General features: G+C 41.7%; 1 protein-coding gene across 1 annotated transcript in view; it reads left to right on the top strand.

Annotated features, from left to right (window-relative positions):
• The first annotated feature begins 5,444 nt into the window (after positions 1–5,444).
• Positions 5,445–20,695, top strand: part of ZNF879 (zinc finger protein 879) — a 38,406-nt gene continuing 23,155 nt past the window's right edge. Inside the window, 5 exon segments of the mRNA XM_038551797.1 lie at positions 5,445–5,926; positions 7,158–7,225; positions 10,570–10,696; positions 11,124–11,219; positions 15,509–16,942. Coding sequence (XP_038407725.1) covers positions 5,623–5,926; positions 7,158–7,225; positions 10,570–10,696; positions 11,124–11,219; positions 15,509–16,942 — 2,029 coding nt within the window. The 5' untranslated portion in view covers positions 5,445–5,622.

Here is a 20,695-nt window from a genome sequence, read left to right as displayed (position 1 = left end):
CCCTTCTACTGGTATGTAGTGGTATCTCCCTAGTCTGAATTTGCATTTCCCTAGTAACTAATGATGTTGTGCAACATTTTCTGAGTTTAATTGCCATTCTTATATCTTTTTAGTGAAGTATCTGATCAAATCTTTTGCCCATTTAAAAAAAAATAGAGTGTTTGGTATAGTACAACAGAACTTTTTGAAAGTTCTTTATCTATTCTGGATACAAATCCTTTATCAGATATACACTTTTCACATTTTTCTTCCTGTGTCTTTTCACACTCCTAAAACTGTCACTTGATGAGTGGAAGTTTTTCATTTTGATGAAGTCCGAGTTAAACATTTCTTTTACAGACAGTGCTTTTGGTGTCGTATTTAAGAAATCTTTGTATAACCCAAGGCTTCAAAGATTTTCTCATATGCTTTCTTCAGAAGGTTCAATGCTTAAGCTTTTACATTTAGTTCTATGGTCCATTTTAAGTTTTTTTTTTTTTAATAATGTGAGGTATGACTCAAAGTCCAAATTATTTTGCACGTGGATAGCCAATTATTCCAGTACTATATGTTGGGAGAGGTTCATCCTTTGTCCATCGAATTGTCTTTGCATCTATGTTCAAAATAAGTTGTCTATATACATGGGTGGGTCTTTTCCACCTATCTCTTTCTTCTTTTATTATTTTTATTTTTTCTTTCTTCTTTTATTGAAGTATAATTGATATACAATGTTACATTAGTTTCAAGTTAAAAAAATATTGATTTGGCAATTCTATGCATTACTCAATGGTCACACCATGGTAAGTATAGGCACCATCTGTCATCATAAAGCATTATTACGTTGTTATTGCCTGTATGCCCTACGCTGTACATTTCATCTTTGTGACTTACTTTATAACCAAAAGTTTGTACCTCTTAATCCCCTTTATCTATCTTGCCCCCCACCCTGTTCTATTTCTTTCTTGATGCCAATACTACACTGTCTTGATTATTGTAGATTTATAAATATGTCTTGAAATCAGGTAATGTGAGTTCTCCAACTTTGTTCTTTTTCAAAGAAATTCTGGTTATTAAATACCCTTTATATTTTCATATGAATTCTAGAATGAGTTGTCAAATTGTAAAATCAAGCTGACCATGATATTTAGAGATTGCATTGAGCCTATACATCAATATGGTGAGAATTAACATCCTAAACAATATTGAGTCTTAACATTTACCCGCAAAAAAAGTTTATACTTCCATTTACTTAGAGCTTTTAAAATTCCTTTCAGCAATACTTTGTAGTTTGCAGTGAACAACTCCTGCATATTTTTGTCAGATTTATCCTTAAGTATTAATTTTTTTTAAATTTTTTTTTATTTATTTATGATAGTCACATAGAGAGAGAGAGAGAGAGAGGCAGAGACATAGGCAGAGGGAGAAGCAGGCTCCATGCACCGGGAGCCTGACGTGGGATTCGATCCGGGGTCTCCAGGATCGCGCCCTGGGCCAAAGGCAGGCGCCAAACCGCTGCGCCACCCAGGGATCCCAAGTATTAATATTTTTGATGCTATTAGCAATGGTCTTGCTTTTTAAATTTCAATTTCTGATTATTCATTGCTACTAAGAAGTACAACTGACTTTTGGATCTTGCATCCTGCAGCCCCGCTCAGCCTTTTGGTTTTAAAAATCTTTTTGTAGATTCCATTGAATTTCCCTATACAGGAGTGCCTGGCAGTCTCAGTCAGTAAAGCATGAGACTCTTGATCTGGGGGTTGTAATTTCAAGCCCTATGCTGGGTATAGTAGAGATATAAAGATTACAAATAAAATCTTAAAAAAAAAAAAAAGATTTCCAGGGACATCTGGGTGGCTCAGTGGTTGTCTGCTTTCAGCTCAGGGAGTGATCCTGGGTCCTGGGATCAAGTCCCACAACGGACTCCCCGCAGGGAGTAGGCTTCTCCCTCTGCCTATGTCTCTGTTCCTCTGTGTCTCTGATGAATAAATAAAACCTTTAAAAAATGGCCTATATAAAAGATTGTGTTTGCTGCAAATAAAAGTGGCTGTACTTCTTCCTTACCAATCTAGATGTTTTTCTTTCTTTTGCTTGCCCTATACCACTGATTTGTTTTTTTTTTTTAAAAAACAGATTATATGTATGACTAATTCCATCAGAGATGTTTTAGGGATTACGCTCTATGCAAATACTTTCATCTTCCAAATGCCTTTGCCTCACTCAAAATTAAATGCTAGATTAAAGGGTCTTAAAATTACAATTCTAGTTCATTTTACTTTAGAAATCTGAGGATATTGCTCCACACTATCTTCTAGAATCCAGTGCTGCTGAGAGGCTGAGATCAGCCTTACCCTCCTGTTTTCCCTGGAATAGTGGGCATTCCTGATTACCCAACATCCACTCAACTCCCTCTATTTTGCAACAGAACCTTGATTTTGTGTCCATGTCCATATTGCACCCAACTCCTAAGTAGCAGAGAGAAGGAAGAAATTTTTTTTTTTTTGATGAAGTCACTGAACTACTCATTCTGCTGGAGCTAGTCTGACCCAATAATTTGTTATGCCTTTATCACTTAAGACCATTAAAGCAGTCCCATCTTCTATTACTTATAGCAAAGGACACATAGGTAATCTTTTATTTCGTTTTTATATACTGGTAGCTCCTAAGATTTTCTATTTATCCTTAAGAATTCTGAAATTTCATTCAGGATATATTTTTTGTAGGCCCCCCGCCCGAGCCCAACCCCATCATTATGTCCAACCTTATATTCTATTTAATCTGAAGACCCAAGCCTTCTTCAGCTCGAATGGTTCCATATCTCTATCTGTAATCTATTTGTGATTTTTCCACCTCTTCATTTCCTGGTTTCTTCTTCTGAATCTATTAGATGGATCTAAGGGCACACTGCTGCATGCCTGCCAAGATTTTCTCTCAATTTCTTGAGTCTGATGGTATTTTCTAGAGCTTAGGGGACCTATTCCTCTGAAAAGCAAATATGTATGTGTTTTTGTTACTTTAAGGACTATTAAGAGAAAAAAAAAACAAGGCAATTATGTGTACTCGTTCTATCACTTTATTTATACTTTATAAATCTCGATGTTATATTGTTTTGCCAATAATAGTTCATTACTGTTACATCTTTATTTTGTATCGTTATTATTTTTATCATGGTAAAAGTCACATAACACAAAATTTACCATTTTAGCCATTTTTAAGTACACAGTACAGGAGTACTAAGTACATTCACATTGTTGTACACCATCACTGCCACCCATTTCCAGAACTTTTTCATCATCCAAACTGCAACTGTATACCCATTAAACAATAAATTCTCATTCATCTCTTCCCCAAACCCCTAGTAACCCATTTTCTACTTTCTATGAATCTATTTTAAATACCTCATATAAGCAGAATCACAAAATATTTGTGTGCTTTGAGTCTGCCTTATTTTACTTGGCATGTCTTCGAGATCCATCCACTTTGGAGCATGTGTCTGAGATTCTTTCCTTTATATGGCTGAATGATTTTCCATTGTACACATACACCACATTATGTTTATAAACATATACTATGTATACGGTATATACATATACAGTTTGTCCGTTGATGCTGGCTTGTTTCCATCTTTCCGTTACTGTAAATAATGCTGCTATTAACACTGAACAAATACCAGTTTAAACCATCGTTTTCAAATCCATTGGGAATATACCCAAAAGAGGAATTGCTGGATCATATAGTAATCCTATTTTTAATTTTTTTGAGGAAAATACTATTTTCCGTATCTTCTGCACCATTTTACATTCCCATTTACATTCAATCCATAGCAATGGATTCCAATTTCTCCATGTCCTCACCAATGCTTGTTTGCTGCATTGTACTGTCCTGTTTTGTTTTGATAGCAGACATACTAATGGATGTGAAGTGCTATCTCAATGTGGTTTTGATTTGTATTTCTCTAATGGTTAGTGATTGTATTATCTTTTACCAATAAAAAACAACTCATTTTGTCTAATTTAATTATCTGTATATTGAAATGATCTTTGTCTAATTGTAACTGTGAAAGGAAAAACCTGAAACAGTCATTCCTATCAGGACAGCACATTTAAAATGAAATGGGTGGGAGGATGATGGGGGGGGGGCATTAAGGACATGGGGCCTATGCACTCTCACCTCTATGCAAAACACAATACTTTAAATATAGCCCATCTCCAAACCAAAATATCCTGCTTCTTGCAGCCCCAGATGGCAAGCTGTGAACTCAACAGAAATTAGACTCTTTATGCCAATCATAATTTTGCAAAATTTATGTAAACCTTCTTGGAATTCCCCTTTTTGCTTTTAAAAGCCCTCCGCTTCCCATGTCCCCGAGAGCAGAGCACTATTTGGGTCTTCTCTCAAATCTATGTCTCTCAAGTTGTAATTCCTAAGACCTCCAAATACATGTGTTTGCCTTGCATCCTTTTTGCAATTTTTGTTCGACATAACACGGTGATCCCAGATTTTTCTTCCTATTGTTTTCCTGGCATAATTTAGTTCATCTCTTTGTTTTCTACCTTCAAATGCCCTTTAGTTTTTCGTTCTGTTTCGTAAACTGTATTGCTGGTTATTTTAAAAGATCATTCATCCCTCATGCAGCACATATTCTTTGGTTTGTACAGTACCAGTCACTGAGGATGCAGTTTGCAAGGGGATTATAGTCAATGCTAGAAAACAAACTCGACAATTCAAAGGAGCCATTTTAGGGGCACCGGGACGGCTCGGCTCAGCCGGTGAAGCGGCTGCCGTTAGCTCCCGTCAGGGTCTCGGGGTCCTGAGATAGAGCCCTGCATGCGGCTCCCTGCTCGGCGGCAGGGTCTCTTCCTCTGCCCGCTCCCTCGGGCTCACGCTGTCTCAAGTAAGTAAAATCTTAAAAACAAATAAAGGAGCCATTTTAAAAAGAAGTAACGACTGTTGTGAAAAGGCAAATGCTGGGTTTATGCTTTTGTTCTTACCCAACGTGAATGTCAGTTAAAAATACATCTTGTGCAGGTTACGACATGGAGACCTATTTTTTTTGAAATTCAAAAATCTGTAAAAAAAAAAAAAAAAAAAAGTTAACAGCTGAGGACAAAAACCCCCAATAATTACAGAGCAACAGCTATCAAACAAGATGGGTTCCCTCAGGTCAAGGGAGCAAAACTAACATTTCAGTCAGGCCGAACGATCACAAGAAACGAAAGCGACAAGCCTGCCCGAATCGAGCAGTATTCGCAGAAAGACGCTAGCGGCCGCCCTACCGCGCTCTCCGGGGGTGCCCATCCCGAAGCTGCTCGGAAGAGCGAGGTCACTGGGCCCCTGAAGCCTGGGCCCGAGTCTGAGCAGCCTCGCGAAGGGCTCACCACCCGCGGTCCGTGCCTCGGGAGCCCGCGCCGGAACCCTCCCCTCTGGAAGTACTTCCGGTTCGTAGCTCAAGACCGCAAGCCCCGGGGCTGCAAACCGGCCGGCAGCGAGGCTCTCCCTCGCCTTGGGTCGCATCTCGGCATTCCAGGAACTTTTGCTGACACGCTCCACTCACCAACCAAGAACAAGCAGCAGCGAGCAGCTAATTTTCCGTATTTCTAAATACATGCTCACTTTTCCCGACAAGGGCGCCCGAGCGGATACGCGATGAGACGCACAGAAAAACGGGCCCCGGGCCGCCTCCGGCTCCCCGCAAGTCGGCTTTCTCCAGCCTTGCCGCTATTGGCCCTCTTCGGACCCCGTAAGCCGCCGTCGCGTGACGGTGTCTGGGCTGGAGCTTCCGAAAGGAAAAGCTCAGCGGTTCAGCCGGGGTACCCGGTTGGTCTCTCGTGCGCAGGCGCGGTCGCGCCCGGCGGCCTGGCGGCGGCGGCGAAAAATGTCTCGGGGCTAGGGGTCCTGCGCGTCTCCGGTGCGGTCCGCCGCTGGGAGTTGGCCGTGGCGGCGGGCCCAGGTACAGGCCGCCAGGGAGAGCGGGCCCGGGATGTGCCGCGCCTGCGGCGGGGCCAGGGCAGAGGGCCGGCCGCCGCGCGAGTCCCAGCCGCGCGTCCGGGTTGCGGGCGTCCGAGCTGCGGCGGCCTCGGCAGGTGAAGGCGGCCGGCGGCGGGGGCGGTGCCCCGGGGAGGTCTCCGCGCCCGCGGCCCCCCGGCCCCGGAAATGCGAGCTGTCGGCGCCAGCCTCGGGCAGGGCTCCTGGAGCCGCGGCCTGGGGACCGAGCTGGCGGGGAGCTCTGCCTGGTGGGAGGCCTCGTGGACCCTGGGGCGGTATTTGGCCGGTAGCGGTTGCCGGTCGGCCCCCGCCCCCGCCCCCGCCCCCGCCCCCGGCCCCGGCCCCGCCCCGAGTTTCCACTTTACGTTGCTCAGTTTTTGCCATCCTTGCTTATGAGGCACTCCTCTCCCAGAGTGAATCCTAAGGTGATTTGACTATTATGGTTTTTGTTTGCTTATTTAGATTATTTTTGTCCTTTGGCTGAATTACCTCCCTTTTCTCTAAATTTAAAATTCAGAGCTAGCCGCTGATGCTCTTTCTTGTGAGCCTTGTGGGGCTTTTTGGAGCCGGGAGAGGACGGGTAATGTTTTTGTTTCTATTAAGGAGGTTTGGGAACTCTTTCTTCATAAAGGAAGCACAATTTCCAAGGGGAAGAGGGACCTAATTTGTGGTTGGCTCTTCCTGAAAAGGACACCAATTTCCTATAGATTAGAATTATTATAATTATCGTGTTATATTTTGTTGTGCATTATATATAGCTATATATTAGGTTAGATACAGTGTAATTGTAATATAGCTCAAAATATTTAAATGCAGATGTGTGGAATATTTATGCTCACTTTCATTAAATATCTCTGTGGGCGCAACGTGACTGCCCTTTACTCTGTACATCAGAGTACATGTAATGTTCTAATGTACATCAGATGGTTCTCATCCCTTAGTCTGATTTACTTTTATTCACGAACCACTGGCTGAAAGGTAGTAGGCCCAGCGACTGGAAGTAAGCTTGCTGCCCACTCCTGGTTTTGGTGGCCATCCCCACAGACCCTCTAATTCCGGAATCCCTGGGCTTCCAGGCTCCCTCTGGCTTCCATTTGCAGCATGCTCAGTGTGTGGGATCTCTAAGTTAGGCCTCACGAAGGTGGCAGTACCGACAGGATGGACAGACTGCTCACAGTTTTCTTTCTCCGTATCAGGTGCCTTTCCCAGGAGGGGCAGGAGAGAGGAAGAGATGGCCACAAGGTTGCTGCCGGTCCATGCTCAGGTGAGTGAAGGCTTCTTTCTTCAACTGTCCTCCTGGTTTGGAGATCGTGAACATGCTGAGGCCATTGTTGAGCTTTACAAGGCAGGGGGCCTGGTCAGGTAACTCTGGAAGGAAGCTGTTTCTCTGGTGCCAGGGCCAGTCTCCTTGGGAATTCCTTACTTAAACTTGTTGATTAGGAATTCAATGTCCTGTGCCAGAGCTATACACAGAGCTTTGTGAGGGATCTAGATATGTTTTTTCCCCTGTGAAGGGTAGAAAGTTGGGGGAGTCCGATAATTCTTTCCATAACATTAGGAATTCAAAGAGAAGATGTAAGGCGCTCTCAAGAAATTAAGGGCCAGTCAACTGGAGTTGTAGTTGGTAGGAGTCCAGGTGATTTTCTAGGAAGATCCAAGAAAGAAGACCTCTAAATCAGCAAAGTGTGGTCAGGGATGCTTCTAGTACAGTTGACTCTTGAGCGATGCAGGGTTTAAGTGTTGCGGGGTGAACTGGGAAGGCCTTGGGGTCTCGACCCAGCCTGTCCTAAAGGAATTGCTGATGGTTCTTGGTCTTGCCTCAAGAAAGAATTCAAGGATGGACACACAACACAGCAGGTGAGGGACACAGCAGGAAAGCTTATTAAAGCTAAAAGTTTACTCTCAAGATACGAGAACAGATGAGCTTGAGAGAGAGAGCTTTGTGCCCCGGGGTTTGAGTTTTCTATCTTTTATTGACAGTTGCTAACCAGAGGGTAGAATATCCATTACTTGGGGCACAAATGCAGGGTTTCAGCTTTTTCTTCCTAACTTGGTCAGGAGTTTCCTGTCCTGGTATCAGCCATTGTGGGCCTCTGTGGTTTGATCCAGCTTCTTGTGGAGAGCTACCAGGACAGCTTCTGACCTCCCCAATAGCTGGTCACAACTTCCTCATTGTTGGCCCCCAGGTGTCCACTTGAACCTAACTCACTGCCTGCTCTAACATAAGGGTGCAGGCTCTGACCCCTCTGCCCCCACCCACCAGTCAGAAATCCACATACAACTTTTTTTAAGTTTTTATTTGAATTCTAGTTAGTTATCATATATCATATATCTAGTTTCAGGAGTAGAATTTCAGTTTCAGGAGTAGAATTCAGTGATTCATCACTTACATACAACACCCAGTGCTCATGCTCATCACAAGTGCCTGCCTTAATGCCTGTCCCCCATCTAACTCATTCCCTGCACACCTCCCTCTATCACTCCTCAGTTTATTCTCAATGGCTAAGAGTCTCTTATGATTTGCCTCCCCCTCTTTTGTTTTTTTTTTTCCTTCCTTTCCCCTATGTTCATCTATTTTGTTTCTTAAATTCTACATATGAGTGAAATCAAATGGTATTTGTCTTTCTCTAACTCACTGACTTTAGCATAATGTATTCTAGCTCCATCGACATCATGGCAAATGAAAAATCCACGTAAAACTTTGACCTCCTCCAAAAACTTCACTACATAATAGCCTACTGTTACCAATAATGGTCAACTAACACATATTTTGTACGGTATATGTATTCTATGCTGTATTTTTACAATAAAGCAAGGTAGAGAGAAGATGTCATTAAGAAAGTTGAAGACAAAAAAAACATATGTTTACAGTAGTGTATTTATCAAAAGAAAATCTATATGTATTTGGACCTACACAGTTCAAAACCATGTTGTTCAAGGGTCTACTGTATTGGAAGACGGGCCTTTGAGCAGGACCCAGCTCATAGAGCTGGTGTAAGGAAAAGGAGTCGCAACTGGGCAGTGGTCTCAGGACAGATTGAGGGAAATGAAGCATCTAGTCCACCGTGTTTTCTTCCCTTCTTGACCCTTTCATGGCACTTAGGGAAATAGAATGAAAACCCTGAAACCTCTCCACAAAGGCAGAAGAGAAAGAAAAACGCTTTTAACACTAAATAAGGTTGAATGAGCATTAGGCCAGAATGTCCTGTACATCGCCAGCCATCCACTGAGGAGATGGCAGAGACAGAAGGCTCCCTCGCAGGTTAAGTGGCTCCAACCCAGTTTGGACATTGGTCAGATGACCAGTTAGGCCGCCTCCTCCCAGGAGACTGAGAGGTAGGCACATTCAAAGAGATGGCTCCCAGGTCTCCAGGGAAGCTGTCTCGAGCTGCGAGCCTGGCAGGTGACTTACTGAGCTATTGAAGACTTGCAGTACCTCCGCCCCCATCCATGGTTTCCCTTCCAGTGGTTCCAGTTACCAGGTGATCCTCCTTCTTACCTCTCTGTAGAAGGTCAGGGGCAGCCGAAGGCAGTGTCACAGAGCCTGCATCATTCGCCTCACTGCACTTCACCCTGCCTGGTGTGGGCACTTTACCCTCTCATTCTGGAACCACACCAGCCGAATTCAGTCCTTGCTGAGCCACAGATAGAAACCCCACCAGGTGAGCTGGGGTGCAAAGGAAGTTTTATTTGCAGCAGATGAGATCATCACCGGGAATGGCTTCCAAAGACTTGACTCCCTGAGCCAGGTGGATGGTTTCTTTTTACTCAGAGTTAAGATGAATATTTAGAAAGAGGGATCCTTGTTTCTGTATGTAAGGGTGGGCATAAGGTTGTGCACGTGCCTTAAGGAAACATGTCTAAACACACTGTAGTGCATGTTTTGTAAATGAGGCCTGGGCTTCGCCTTGGGCGGAGTTTGTAGTATTATAATGAGGTAGAGGTAAAGGTCTGTCATTCCAGGGTCCATCTGCACAGGCTGGGGGGCGGTTACACTCCAACTGGTCTGGGTGGTCTGGGCTGGCTCTGGAGGTCTTGTCAGGATAGTCACTACTGCTGGAGGGGTGGTTTCATTTTTCTATTTGCCCAAGTTAAGAAAGAAGCTGTAAAGAAGAGCTTAAGGAAGAAGGTGGGACAAAGATCGGTGAGTCCAAGCAGGTGGACAGTCAAGGTTGGGTCTTGGGGTCTAGCTGGTGACACTATTACGAGCAGAAGAAAGGTAGGTACAACACAGTAAGATGTTATGAGAGGGAGAGACCACATTCACATAAATTTTGGTACAGTGTATTGTCAGAATTGTTCTATTATTAGTTGTTAATCTCTTACTGTGCCTGATTTATAAGTTAAACTTTATCAGAGGTTTGTATTTATAGGAAAAAAAAACAGTATATATAGGGTACAGTACTATCCAAGTTTTAGGCATCCTGGGGGGTGGGTGGGTCCTTAGAATATCCTCCCCCGCCCCCCACCGGGGACGTGTGGACAACATTTGGAAAGGACAGAGACTCACCTTGAGATGCCCACAACCCTGCGTGGTGACAGGGTTGCTGCACAGCCGTCCCCTCGGGGGGATGGTCCAGGTGAGCAAGAATGGGTTTGCTGTTGCAGGAGTCTGTGACATTCAGGGATGTGGCCGTATTCTTCAGCCAGGACGAGTGGCTGCACCTGGACTCTGCACAGAGAATGTTGTACCGGGAGGTGATGCTGGAGAACTATGGCACCCTGGTCTCGCTGGGTAAGGACATCTGCTGGGGGAGTGTCGTGGTGCCCTCTCCAAGGAGGACAATTGGAGGGCTTGTCCAGGTTCACCCCACAGGTGGGCTCAGAGAGTGGCAGTTGCTGTTCCCCTCTACTGCTGGGAAAGGTCTTGGTTTGGTGGAGTCGATGCTGGGCAGCCTGTGTGTGCTTTCGCTGGTTTTTGCCCCAGAACTCTTCTGGATCTCACAAGAGGGTTCCAAATTAGAGGCACACACAGCCAGTGCCCTGACTTTCCTCCTGAGACCCCCATCCTGTAGGAGCGTCATTTAAGCCCCTCTCTGAACAAACGTCTCCTTCCTTCAGCTGTCCCTCTGCCACAAAGGCCCTGGTGCTGGATCCATGTGTCAGGGTAGCTGCTCATGTCTGCAGCACGGACTCATTCTCTTCTTCTTGCTCACAAACAGGAATTCTGTTTTCCAAACCAAAGGTTATTTTCCAGTTACAGCAAGGGGAAGACCCCTGGATGGTCGAAAATGGAGTTTCTCAAAGCCCCTGTGTAGGTGAGTGCCCGTGATTGGAAAGCGGGCAGAGCGTTTTCTCACTGCCTGGGTGCTGCTTGATCAGCGAAGAGCCTGTGCTCAGGAGACATTGAGCAGGGCCCTCCTAGAGTACCAGGCCAGGTGGGAAACAGTGGGAAGGACATATCCTCCCTCTACCTTTTCGAGTCCTTGATTGGGCAGGTTCAGAGGGAGAGTTGAATTCTCTCAGGAAGGACCCACTTGTCTCTGTTGTCCTATGTAGTGTGAATGCAGAAAATGTAACACCATGTGTAATGCATAAAGGTTTGTGAGTCATGTCATCCCCCATTTTTCTTGCTTTTGCTGGACCAATTATTTTTCTAAATTATCCTCCCTTTGTGGTTTGAACAAACCTTCTATCACTACCGTACATCCCTCATTGTTCCATTTTGGGTTTTTGTTTGGCTTTTTTGGTCTGCAACTTATGTATGATTCAGCTAAAAAGAAAAGATCTATGTGTATTTATATACTACATAAGAGTGAGAAAGCAAGGGTAGCAAAATGGTGATAAATTTATGCAGAAGGTTTGCAGATATTCAACAGGGCATTGTACTAAATATTTTGTGTGAAAATATTCAAAATAATATGTTCCAGACCCTGACTGCTAGGACATACCTCTCAGTCTCTCAAACTCTTCTGGGTTACTGGGTCAGTAAGCTCTCATTTGCTGTTCTGCTTTTTTTTGGTGTTGGTGTTGTCATTCTGGTTTTGTGTTTTGGTTTGTTTTGTCTTTGATTCTAGCACCAGAGTGTGGCTCTCTCCTTTGAGTTTTGCTGCTCACCCAGTCTTCCTCTCGGTGGCAGGACACAGGCTTTCTGGGTCAGCTCAGTCAGGTGTTTCCATTCATGAGCTTTAGCTTCAGATTCTCCTCTTTGGTTTGACTGGAGTATTTTCTTGAATAATGTTTTCACAAAGGTTCGTGTATGCTCTATTTGGACATGTCTAAAATCAGTTCTTTGACCTCTCCAGTGAGAATTATGGGTCTAGCAAACTGCCATCAATATTTCTTTCCTTCACACTTGGCTCTCGTGTCTTTGATAAAAAGTCTTGTATTAGCTTGATTCTTTTCCTCTACTGAATAGAAATCCGGTTCCCCCTCCTTTTTTTGTCTTCTGTCGAGAGTAGTCTAGGGTATTTTCTTTACCTTTGGAATTCAAGTTTTTTTTTTTTAAGAGATCTTATTTATTTATTCATGATAGACGGTGGGGGAGGGGCAGAGACACAGGCAGAGGGAGAAGCAGGTTCCATACCGGGAGCCCAACGTGGGACACGATCCCGGGACTCCAGGATCACGCCCTGGGCCAAAGGCAGGCGCTAAACCGCTGAGCCAACCAGGGATCCCCTACCTTTGGAATTCAGAAGATTCATTAGGCTGTATCAAGGAGTTTTGTTTTAATATTGTAATTTGGCATCACAGGGCACTTTGCTTTGAAGAGCCAAGTCTTTTTTTCACTCCAGAGATCTTTTTTTCTACCACATACTAATATTTTATACCATATTCCACCAACAATTCAAGGCACCTAAGTGTAAGAATAATGATAAAATAAAATAGAAGTTCAGTCAGAACCTTAGAAAGTGACTATGTCTGTGGTAAGGGCCAGCATGGTAGCCATGGGTGAGTTTCAGATTTGGCTCAGAGTTTTCTGATTGGTAAAGAAATCATTAGTATCAGATACACTGTGTTCTTCTTTTGCAAGCATTTTTTAAAACTTTGACTACTTTTAGTTTATGTAAGATGTATGTGCTGTTATAAAAAAAGAGCAAAAAAGGAGATTGACCTGAAGTTTTGTTAACCAACCATGATGAACCTTTGCTGATATTTTACTTTTTATACTCCCAGATTGTGAATATTTACTTGACTGTATTTGTACATGAGGGAGAGGGAGAGATGGAGAGGTTGATTATACATGTTGTTGTCAAATCTGTTTAAATTGTGAATGCCCTCGAGTTATTCAGCTCTCATTAAGTAGAGACCTAGCTCTTTGAAAGAGCTCTATTGTATTGGTAAGCCGTATTTTATTAAATAATCTTTTGCACTATCATAATCTTTTAGTTTCTAGTTTTTTGTATTAAGATTCCTGTAGTGGCTATAGAAAATGAAGGTATAATATAAAGAGAAACAGAGAAAAGGTCCAGAGAGTAAATAATTACAGCACAAAGGTATGAGTTTTATCATTAAAAAGTCAAGGAATGTGAATTGAAAAAGTTTACCCAGGATTCTTTGAAAAACTATTTAACTTCATATAATTAATGATATACAAACTAAAGCAATGAGATATCATTTTCCCCTTATTATCTCAAATTAAGAAATACACATCCAGTGTTTTCTTACTGCTCCGAGTGATACCTGAGTATCTTTCATCAGATTTTGATGGGTGTTGTCTTTCTGCAGGATGGTCTGACTTTATTAAAATTGATTTCAGGTCTGGAAATTTATCTTAAGGAAATAATTAATTTCATGATTGTGCAGAGTTGCAAAGGTGGTATAAATAATGTTATAACATGAGGGATCATTGGAGAGAAGAAAGCTAAATGATTCTTAAAGGGGATTTATTAAATTACTATTATGTTTGTGTTTTGAAATCTTACATTGCCATTAAAACGATAGTGTCAGCCTTCATTTATTGCCATAAAGAGAAACCCACAATTTTTTAAGTGAAGAGTGGGTAATGGGAAGTTTAGTTTCAACCCCCTTTTTTTTTTTAAAGTGTTTTCTTATATCCAGAAAAATTCTGCTGAGCTAAATTCTACATCTAGCAATGATTATATTTGTGTATTTTGTGAATGGGTGAACTCAACTTTCATGTTTATAGTTTTCTGTATTTTTCTTACAATGATTATATATCTCCTTTTTAGTTAAGAAAATAAAAACTCTTTCATAACATACATTCATTCATTTTGAAGCAGTGATACCATTCCTTGCATTGTATCCTAAGTGGTCAAAAAGTGGGCTGAAAATTATCCTCAGGAGTGCAATTTCCCCCACCATGTTCCCCATACTGTTATATGACCTCAGTCTCTATTAGGCTGCCCAGACCAGAAGCTGTACATCAGCCTTGAGTCCTCTCTTTGATGTATGCTGTATGTCCTATTCATAGGTGAAAGTACTTGTCATCTCTGCCTTCAGAACATCACAAATATGCCCCCCTCTACTGCTGTGCCAGTGCAGATCACTATCACCCCATCCAGACTCATCAGTGGCTGCTCAACGTCTGCACACCCTCAATTACAGTCCATTTGTCACTCCATCGTGAGCCTCTTTAAACAAAACTTTCCTGTGCCTCCTAACCCGCAGTGATCCTCCAAAGAAATTCCAGATATATTCCCATAGCTTACAAGACCCCACGTGATACGGCTCCTGCCTACTTCTTTTCCTCACCTCAAAACACTGTCTTCTTCCCTCTTGCTCAGGCCACAGTGGACACGTCTGTGTTCCTGGAACATTCAAAGCTTACTCTTACCTTAGCTGTTCTTTCTGACTGGAATCCTCCTCACACCCACATTTTTACATGGCCAGCTCTTGTTATTTAGATCCCATCTTTAATTTTACTTCCTTATCACCCAGTTTAAAACATCATCTTGTTTACTCATAGTGTACATTACCTTGTTTTTGTTGATTTTCTTTGTCATCCCCAGTTTCTTTGGTCGTTTAGTCATTGTCAATACCCTGCTGCTATAACGTAGACCTTGCAAAAACTGGATTCCTGTCTGATATGTTCTCCATAATCCTGATCTTGACCTTTGCATGGTGTCTACTCAGTAAATAGAGCTTGAATGAGTAAGTAAGTGTCCATTATAACACCATGTACAGCACTCACAGGAGTTCCAAAACAGCACTGATTGAGGCTGTTGGTTTCAGAGAGCTTTTTAAGGCCAGTGGCTCTTCCAGTTTCTATTTAGAACCTCTTTGCAGTTTTCCCGTGGATTGACCTTGACTGCACTGGTGAGTGATGTGGGAGAGATTGCTGAGGAACAAAGCAACCTGCTGTACTTGGAAGTGCTCTGTACCCTGCTGATGTGAGCTTTGTTACTAGAGCAGGCCTGGCGGCTGTCATTGGAGGAGCTTCCCTCTGAGCTTACCTGTGTACAGGTTTCCTTGGACCCCCTTCACCCAGGCATATCTCCCATCCTACTTCTTTCTCTTGCCCTCCTTTCTCCTCACCCTATCCTAAAAATCCAAGGATGTATTTGTTAGTGATGCTTGTATATTTCTGTGTCCTTTTTCTTTATTCTCAGTGCAAGGGAGACTTAACCTGTTTTGTTTATTTTAGGATGGGAGAACTTGTTTGAAACCACAGTTTCTGAAGAAGAAAATCAGGAAGTAATGAATAAACTTCTAGGTGACAGTTTTTTTGACTTCAAGTTGGGGAAAGCCTACATAAATGAGAACAAGCTAGAGAAACAACAAGGCAAAAAGAACAAGCCTTTTAGGAAAGTCTTGGTCACCATCAAAAACACCTACATGAGGGAGAGGAGCTTTACAAGTATTGAGCTTGGGAAAAATCTCAATCTGAAACCATCCCTTATTAGAAAACCCAGACTCATTACCAGAGGAAGGAAACCCCATTCACAGCACTATTCAGTTTTATTTAAACAGCTGGGAGTCAATACAGTACGCAAATGTTACAAATGTAACATCTGTGGGAAAATCTTCCTCCACAGTTCTTCCCTGAGCAAACACCAGAGAATCCACACTGGAGAGAAGCTCTACAAATGCAAGGAATGTCGGAAAGCTTTCAGCCAAAGCTCATCTCTCACTCAGCACCTGAGAGTTCATACAGGAGAGAAACCTTACATATGCAGCGAATGTGGGAAAGCCTTCAGTTTCACCACATCACTCATCGGACATCAGAGGATGCACACTGGAGAGAGACCCTATAAATGTAACGAGTGTGGCAAGACATTTAAAGGAAGTTCATCTCTGAATAATCACCAACGAATTCATACTGGAGAAAAGCCCTATAAATGCAACGAGTGTGGGAGAGCCTTCAGCCAGTGCTCTTCTCTTATTCAACATCACAGGATTCATACTGGAGAGAAACCCTATGAATGCAGTCAGTGTGGGAAAGCCTTTACGTCTATATCGCGGCTTAGTAGACACCATAGAATCCATACTGGAGAGAAACCCTTTAATTGTAATGAGTGTGGGAAAGTATTCAGTTACCACTCAGCCCTTATCATACATCAGAGAATTCACACTGGGGAGAAGCCTTATGTGTGTAAAGAATGTGGGAAAGCCTTCAGCCAAAGCTCTGCTCTAATACAGCATCAAAGAATTCATACAGGAGAAAAGCCCTATAAATGCAATGAATGTGGGAAGGCCTTCTCCTGGATTTCACGGCTTAATATACACAACAGAATCCATACAGGAGAGAAACCATATAACTGTAAAGAATGTGGAAAAGCCTTCAGTTCCCACTCAGCAGTTAATACCCATCGGAAAATTCACACTGGTGAGAAACCTTATAAATGTAATGACTGTGAAAAAGCCTTCAACCAAAGCTCAGCCCTCATTCAGCACCAGAGAATCCACACTGGAGAGAAGCCATTTAACTGTAAAGTATGTGGGAAAGCCTTCCGACAGAGTTCATCCCTCATGACACACATGAGAATTCATACAGGAGAAAAGCCTTATAAATGTAAAGACTGTGGGAAGGCATTTAGCCAGAGCTCTTCCCTTACCAATCATCAGAGGACTCACAGTGGTGAAAAACTATAAACAAAATGCATGTGGAAAACCTTCCAACTGAAGTTCATTCCAGAGTCAATTTCAAAAAAAAAAATTCCTCCTGGGCAGAAAGTGATGAAGAGTAGTTGTGAGTTAAACTTCAGAATGTAGACCTCATCAGACATCAGAGACTTCATGATGCAGGTAACCTTAGGTGTATTAGGAAAGGTTCCATGAAATGTTTTTTTTTTTTTTCACAGTTTTTAAGTTATTACTGACTATAAAGTAGAGAAAGTGTAAGGTTCTCTTATCTTCCTAGTGACTTGCAGTAGGAGCTCCCCCACCCAGTTTTTGCAAGCATCACCAGGAAGCATGTGGATTTATGTAACAGTGCAGCCATAAAATCTAGACTTTAGATTAATCTGGGAATCTATTTTTTTTGAAATTATATTTGAGTGTTATGCAAGCCAGTTATCCTAAGAAGAATGTTTTGGAGAAGAAATGTAAGCAGCTGACCTGTAGCTACCTCACTGTCACTAAAATGTGTTTTTTAATAGTGTAAAGGCAAATCCTGTACTTGGTGGTTGTGAAAACTTTGGGGGGTTGTTTCTTTGCTTTCTAAGCTATTTACCTGAAAAGAAAATCACTTCATAAACTGCAGGTGTACAGTCCTGTTTTTTCCCTACTGGTTGCAACTCTGAAGCAGATCTTAAGTCACTTTATTTTAAAACACAAAATGTAGGGTGTTTCACTTGGTTTTATCATAAAATGATTACCTTTGCTGTGTTAGGTTGAGAATTAAAAGTTATTCAGACAACTGCTTTTGCAAGATAATCTACTGATAAATGTGAGCAGTGATCTTACAGTGTAGCCATGGAAACATGCCTCTTGGCACCCAGGCTGTGCCTGCCTCATTGAGCTCTCTCCTTACTGTCCACCAGGAAGGCCCAGGAACAGTGTGGATCACCATTTGTCCTCGCTAGAGGTAAAGTGAACCAAGTAACTTTCACTCCCTCCCTCCTGCACTCTGAGGGCCACGAGACCAATTCAGACTCTTAGTTCAGTAAATGGACTGTTACGTGCTTCAACAAGTTAGCATGTTTCAGCACTTTTAAAATGTGAATAATAATTCCAGCAACATTAAAACGTTATCTCCCAAGTCAAACTAAAATCATTGAACATGACAGAAGCAGTGACCTCTAGTTTTGTCTGGTATCAGGAGTGGGCAAACACTTAAGGACTGAAATAACTATTTTGTTTTGTTTTGTTTTGTTTTTAAAATGGGTAAGTTCTTTCTCTTTGTCAAGGAGTTAAAAAATATACCTCCGAAAAGGTACTGTTGGGGGTGGAGACTGAGCTAAAGCAAAAATCATTGAATTCAACTTTTGTTTCCTGTTTCAGACTCGTTGGGAAGAGACTTTTCTAGGTCATGTAATTCTCCACTGCAGTGCCCCTTTCCCTACAACCATTCTTTTAAATTCTCTAGTTTCTGGGAAGATTTCTAGGAAAATATAACTTCCCTGTCTTAGTCCATTTTGGTTGCCATTAAAAAAAAATACCATTAAAAAAAGTTTGGGCCGCTTATAAACCACTGAAACTTATTTCTCACAGTTCTGGAGGCTGGGAAGTCCAAGGTCCTGGTACCAGCATGGGTGTGTTCTGGTGAGGACCCTCTTGCTGGTTCCTAGCTGGTGGCTTCTTGTATCCTCACATGGCAGAAGGAGTAAGGGAGGCTCCACCACCATCACAGCCCCTCCCAAAGGCCCCACCTCCTAATGACATCATCTTTGGGGTTAGGGTTTGAATATGAATTTGGAAGGGGCACACATTCAGACCATCACATCTCCAAGAAACAATATAGTCCTAAAAAGTTCATTGCCTCAAATAAATCTGAATAGAGTTACACAAAGAAAATATTAGGCACAGTTATTTTTAAGTTGAGGTCTACCAGACTTGCAAGTAACAGGGCATTTGAGTCTTATGCAGGATCTTCCAGAGGAGATAATGTACAAGCACAATGATTCCATGTAACCCAGGACCCAAATCTGATGAGGGAAGTACAAGAAAGAAAAAAATGCAGGCCTATATCATCCATGAACAAAAATGTAAAAATCCTAAACAGAGTAAATGTAATCCAGAAGTACCTCAACATAGTTAATGTGTCATAATAAATGTAGATTTTTCATGGGAATGGATGGGCTATTTAGCATTAGGAAACTTACATATGCTGTGTACCACCTGGACAGATAAAAGGTGCAAAATCCATATGTTCATCTTAATAAACGGAGACAAAGCAACCAAAATATTCAGCACCTATTCATTATAAAAACTGTTAGCCAAGCAATGGAGAGAACTTACTTAACCTGGTAAAAGGTAAAAAAGAAAAAGGCAAAATATTAAAAGTAGTCACAACAGGAGGAATTTAGAGAAAGAACAGATTATTCAATAATGAATAATGGCTCTGAGAAAAATAGTTCATCCACATAGAAGAAATATCGGATGCTTACCCTCACCACAAAAAGAATCCTGTAAAAGGCAAAATTGTGTATTTTAGAAGATGTAAAGGATAACTATGACCTCACAATAGGGAAGGATTTTTTAAACAGGATACAGGTAAGCCATGAAATCTTTTTATATATTTGCTCAGATTAAAAAAAAAATCTGGTCATCAAAATATATCACAAAGGAAATGAAAAGTCAAGACATAAAATAGATTTTCCCACAACATTTTTGACAAATGCTTACTATTACTATCTGGAAATTTTTAAATTTGTGCAAATCAACTTGAAAAGACAAACTTGTAGGGAAAAAAAAGTGGTTCAAATACATGACTATTTCACAAAAGAGGAAATACATACTTCTAAAAACATGAAAAAGATACCTAAAAATGGAATTTAGGATTACAGATAGGATTTTATGAGATTTTATAGATTTTTAATAGACATTATTTTAATTTTTTTAGTAATGTTTATATCCAACATGGGGCTTGAAGTCACAACCCCATGATCAAGAGTCACACATTTCACTAAGTTAGCCAAGCACCCCAAATTTTATTATTTTTTTTAGATGAGTAAAGACAAAGATGTGTGATATTACTGAGTTTTGGAATGAATGTGGAATAACTGGAATCCATACTCTGCTAGTCGGAACAAACCATCAGCATCCTATATAGTTGAACTTGTGCATATCATAAAACACAGAAGTTCCATTCCTCTTATATAATAGATAAATGTTTGCATATGAGCAGTAAGAGACTTACATAAAGATACTCTTTTAAAAAAAAAGATTTATTTATTCATGAGAGACAGAGAGAGGCAGAGACGTGGGCAGAGGGAGAAGCAGGCTCCCTGCAAGGAGCCTGATTGGGACTCAATCCTGGATCCCAGGATCATTCCCTGAGTCAAAAGCAGATGGTCAACTGCTGAGCCACCCAGGTGTCCCTATATAAAGATATTCTTGGCAGCACTGATCATTGTAGCTAATGTTTGGAAGTAGTCTGAATGTCTCTTAATAGGAAAATCGATAGTTTTGGAATATTAACAACAGAACATCAGGGAAAATGAATGAACTAAGGCTATAAGTGAAAACAGATAAATTTAACAGCCTGTTGACTTTTCAGAAGTCATAGGAAACAACATATGGTATCATAATATGTTCTGCAAAATTAAATTTATTTTAAGTGATTTATACATGTGGCCAAGATATTAAAAATAGCAGGTGATTGAATGACAAAATATTCTAGCTATCTGTTGCTGTGGAACAACATCCCCAAATTTAGTGGCTTAAAGCA

Source organism: Canis lupus, chromosome 11 (assembly GCF_011100685.1).
Source record: "Canis lupus familiaris isolate Mischka breed German Shepherd chromosome 11, alternate assembly UU_Cfam_GSD_1.0, whole genome shotgun sequence".
Classification (NCBI taxonomy): Eukaryota; Metazoa; Chordata; class Mammalia; order Carnivora; family Canidae; genus Canis; species Canis lupus.
This window is presented reverse-complemented; position numbering and strand designations above follow the sequence as displayed.